The sequence below is a fragment of the Malania oleifera genome, chromosome 3 (genome assembly GCF_029873635.1).
Source record: "Malania oleifera isolate guangnan ecotype guangnan chromosome 3, ASM2987363v1, whole genome shotgun sequence".
NCBI classification, from domain to species: domain Eukaryota; kingdom Viridiplantae; phylum Streptophyta; class Magnoliopsida; order Santalales; family Ximeniaceae; genus Malania; species Malania oleifera.
The window spans coordinates 97,030,961-97,035,742 of record NC_080419.1 but is presented as its reverse complement, the minus strand read 5'-3'; the positions used below and the strand labels follow the sequence as shown (position 1 = coordinate 97,035,742).

General features: G+C 36.3%; 1 protein-coding gene across 1 annotated transcript; it reads right to left on the bottom strand.

The window, feature by feature from the left end:
• Positions 1-362: 362 nt before the first annotated feature.
• Positions 363-680, bottom strand: LOC131151446 (probable histone H2A variant 2). Its single transcript, XM_058102691.1, has one exon. The coding sequence runs from the start codon at positions 678-680 to the stop codon at positions 363-365; it is 318 nt and encodes a 105-aa protein (XP_057958674.1).
• Positions 681-4,782: the final 4,102 nt, after the last annotated feature.

Genomic DNA, 4,782 nt, shown 5'->3' with positions numbered 1-4,782 from the left:
GGGAAGGTTTTGAGCAGACGAAACAAATCTCGCAGGATAGTCCTGCGAAATTTACCATGTGTCACAACGCGAATGGATTTCAGGCGCAAATTTTGCAGTTTGGTCCTGCGAGATTTGCTCCACGCGTCACCCTCCCACTGGTTGCGAGATTTGGTCCAGCGTTGCCACATGTCACCTGCCCACTGGTTCTCTCGTTGCCACGCGTCGAAAGCAGAGCGGCCCATGAGTTTAAATCTCGCAGCATGAAGTTGCGAGATTACGTGAGCATTATTTTGGGAAAATTTTTTCCAAGTGTTATTTTATATTTTATTTATATTTAATAATAAAACGGTAAAAAACTCAAAAAAAACATGATAAAGACCTTACAATTTGAATACTAGTCGTTGGAGGATTTGTTGATGAGACTTTTGGATGTGAGGAATCACGCCCCCACCAGCTATGGTTCCTTTAATGAGGGTGTCAAGCCCTTCATCACCTCGTATTGCAAGCTGCAAATGCCTAGGCGTGATACGCTTCACCTTCAAATCCTTGCTTGCGTTACCTGCCAGCTCCTGTACTTCAGCAGTCAGGTACTCCAAGACAGCTGCCGAGTATACAGCAGCTGTTGAACCGACTCTTCCATTGGCTGTGACCCTAGACTTCAGGAGATGGTAGATGCGGCCAAAGGGGAACAGCACCATGTCTTTTTTCTTTTTATTTTTTTTTGAATCACGAAAAAGCATCCACGTCTAGTGTATGTAAGCCTATTATCACCACATGAATAAACCAAGAAACAAGAGAAGAAAAACACAGACACAATGCAACTATGAGGCTCTGACACAAGGTAAGAGAATCACTTCCGGCTATTTCATAACAACATCAATCCCATAAATATGACAAGGTACACGTAACAGGTTTGGATGAACAACTTTAACATGAACTGATTGCATCCATTTAGATGAATGGGAATTACTGGACCAACCAGTGTTCTGTTGGGTTTTCAATCACAAAGAATAAGGTAATGAGACAACTCATGTGTTTTGTCATTTATTTATTTATTTTGGTATGGGAAGATATTTGAAACACAACAAGAATGAAAAGAAGATCCATAAAAACGATTGATAGAATCACAAACACCTAAAACTTGCATTCTAATATGGCACTTGACAGGGCAAATACATAATTCAAGCATCGCTTGCAGCCCTGAGTAAACACCCCCACTTCTCTTCCTACTTCCACCCAAAACTCCCTCTCCCATAAAAATAATAATAATAAAAAGGAGCCCTTTCTTTCTTCTGTCTCTTCCAAAATGTTAAACTTAATGAGCCAATCACTAATGCTGATATTACTGGAAATGCTGGTAATGCTGGGATGTTAAGTTCAATGAAAGGAAAATCAATGATTCAAGAACAGAGCATGGAAGATGAAGAACTACTGCCTGTGATATAATTTTTATAACCATTGGTAGCTTTAATAAAAATATTTGTAATAGTTTTTTTAAGAGAAATTGTTTTATTTTTTTTCAGTTTCTTTCATTAGCCAACACTTGTATATAAAGCTGGCTAGGCATATGTAAAATTTAATTTTCCTTTTGCAACTTCATCTTGATAATCTAAAAGTATATTCAGTTTCGTTATATTGTATCAGGGATGCGAGCGGCTCTTCCATTTCTTGATTTTTCTCTTCCTTATTTCTAATTGTTTTTTTTTTCAACTAAATTCTCGTAAGTCATTCATGGCATCTCTTGAATCGAGTAATCCAAACGTTGAAACCAGTTATTCAAATCTTACAAATCCATATTTTCTCAATTCGAATGAAAATCCAGGCAACATCTTGGTTACACAACCATTACTTGGAATGAAGAATTATCATTCTTGGTCCAGGGCTATGATCTTAGCTCTCACTGCTAAGAAGAAGATAGGTTTCATTAATGGCAAAATTGTTGAGCCAGATTCAGAATCTCCCTTCTACGAAGATTGGTTAAGCTGTAACACGATGGTGATTTCATGGATGATCAATTCCATGCACGTTGATGTATCTAGCAACATGATGTATTGTCAAACTGCCAGAGAGATGTGGCTTGAATTGCATAAACTTTTCTCACAAGGTAGTGGTCCCAAACTCTACAATCTTCAGAAAGAGATCTCTAATATATCTTAAAACCAGATGACAATTATAGAATACTTCACAAGATTCAAGAAATTGTGGGATCAATTGCTGAATCTGGAGCCATTACCAGAGTGTACTTGTGGAGCAATCAAAACCTTAAATGCTTCTCATGACAAGACTTGTGCTATGAGATTTTTGATGGGTTTGAATGAGAATTTTGAGACTATAAAAACTCAAATTCTGATGCAAGAGCCTTTTCTTTCGATTAGCAAGATTTATGCCCTAGTTCTTCAAGAAGAGTCTCACAAGAATGTAAAACATGGAGGATATTACACTGCCAAGTCTAACTCAGTAGCAATGTATGCCAATTCAAAGGGAAGTAATTCTGGAAATTCTTGAAACAAAGGAAATAACAAAAGGGAGAGAATATTATGCACTCACTGCAGCATGCTTGGACATACAATTGATAAATGTTACAAGTTACATGGTTATCCATTGGGATATAAATCAAAAGGAAAACCAAGTGTTAATCAAGTTACTTACAATCCAGGAGCAACAACTGAAAATGTGTCATTTCAATGTCCTATTTCTAAAGCTCAATGTGAGCAATTGCTAACTTCCTCAATACTGGGAATAATTCTGGTAAATATTATCATGCAGCCAATATGAGTACAGGTAATGGATTGCAAAATTTGGTTTCTGGAGCTGTTGATGTGTGTTCATCTGCTGATGATCTTTCTATTGCTGGTGTGACGGATACTAAACCACATTCTCAAGCTAATAATTACCTTGAAACTATGTCAGGTGTTGTTTCTAATCCTATCTTAAATCCAAATTTAACACATTCCATTTTTTCAGCCAAACTAGTTAATCCAACCTGTTTCAAGACCACTGATTGGGTCATAGACACAGGTGCTACTGACTACATGGTACATTCTATGTCTTGTTTCACCACCATAATAGCCACAATAAATACTCATGTAAATTTGCCAAATGGTGAGTTAGCTTTAGTCACACATATTGGGACTGTCAAAATCAATAAAAATCTCATCTTATATGATGTTCTTTGTGTTCCATCCTTTAACTTCAATCTTATATCAGTTAGTCAACTTACCAAATCTGGTTCTTGTTGCCTTATGTTCATTGGTAATTTGTGTTTCATCGAGGACCTTGCTCACTGGAACACACTTGGTCGGGGTAAAGAGTGCAATGGCCTATACCTACTGGAAGATAGCAACTCTGTTTCTTCTTTTATTTCATCTGTTTCTTCTGTTAATAAAACTCAGCCACATATATGGCATTTGAGGTTGGGACATCCTTCCAATACCAAGTTGTCTTTACTCAAATCAAATAATGTACAAATTTGTGATTCAAGTGAAGATTTCTTTGTGATGTTTGTCCTCTTGCCAAACAAAAACGATTGCCTTTCAATAAAAGTTTACATACTTCCCAGAATTGTTTTGACTTGATTCATTGTGATTTGTGGGGTCCATTTTCTGTATCTACTATTGATTCTTGCAAATACTTCCTCACTATAGTGGATGATCATTCTAGATGTACATGGGTTTACTTGTTAAAGCACAAATCACAAAATCAATCCACATTAGAACAATTTTGTACCATGGTTGAAACTCAATTTTATAGAAGAGTGAAGATAATTCGAACTAATAATGGAACTGAATTCATCATGAGTGATTTTTTTTGCTAAAAGGGGCATTTTGCATCATTTAAGCTGTGTTGAGACTCCTTAACAAAATGCAATTGTAGAAAGGAAACATCAACATATCTTAAATGTAGTTAGGTCACTTATGTTCCATTCACATTTATCTTTACATCTTTGGGGACATTGTGTTTTAACCACTGTATATATGATCAATAGGATTCCCAGTACACCTCTTTCACACAAAACTCCTTATGAGGTTCTTTATGGCAATCCTCCTTCTTATGATCATCTAAGAATTTTTGGTTGCCTTTGTTATGCTTCTACATTAGCACATAACAGATCTAAATTTGTAGCAAGAGCAAGGAGATGTATCTTTCTAGGCTATCCTTTTGGCATAAAAGGTTACAAAGTCTTAGACTTGTCTACAATATCAGTTTTCATATCCAGAGATGTGGTTTTTCATGAAAACATATTTCCTTACATTGAAGGTAAAGCTTCAATTTCGGATCCTTTTGATTCAGTTACTAAAATTAATAATCTTGCATCTTCTAGCTCAGGAAATGATTTTTTTGTCACTCCTATTCCTATCCAAGATGATTCTATTCCTTGTTTAAATTCTGCTCCTAATTCTGCTCCAGTTCAGGTTTCTGAGGTATCTACTGCAGTTCCTTCTTTGCTTGTGTCTACAGTTCCTATTCCTATCACTTCAATACCTGTTTCTACATCAGCTCATAAATCACCATCAACACCTATCAGAAGATCATCTCGGCAATCTACTAAACCAACATATTTGTAGGATTATGCTTGTGCTACAACAATGTTTCTGGTGCAGCTTATGATGTGGCTAATGGACTCACTTATTCCCTTTTAGAATCTCCCTATCATTCATATCTACTGGCAATTATTTCTTTACCTCAAAAGCCACAATTTTTATTTCAAGCTATTAAAAATCCTTTATGGAGATCAGCAATGGACAAGGAAATTCAGGCTCTTGAACAGAATCAAACTTGGGAACTTACCACATTACCTCC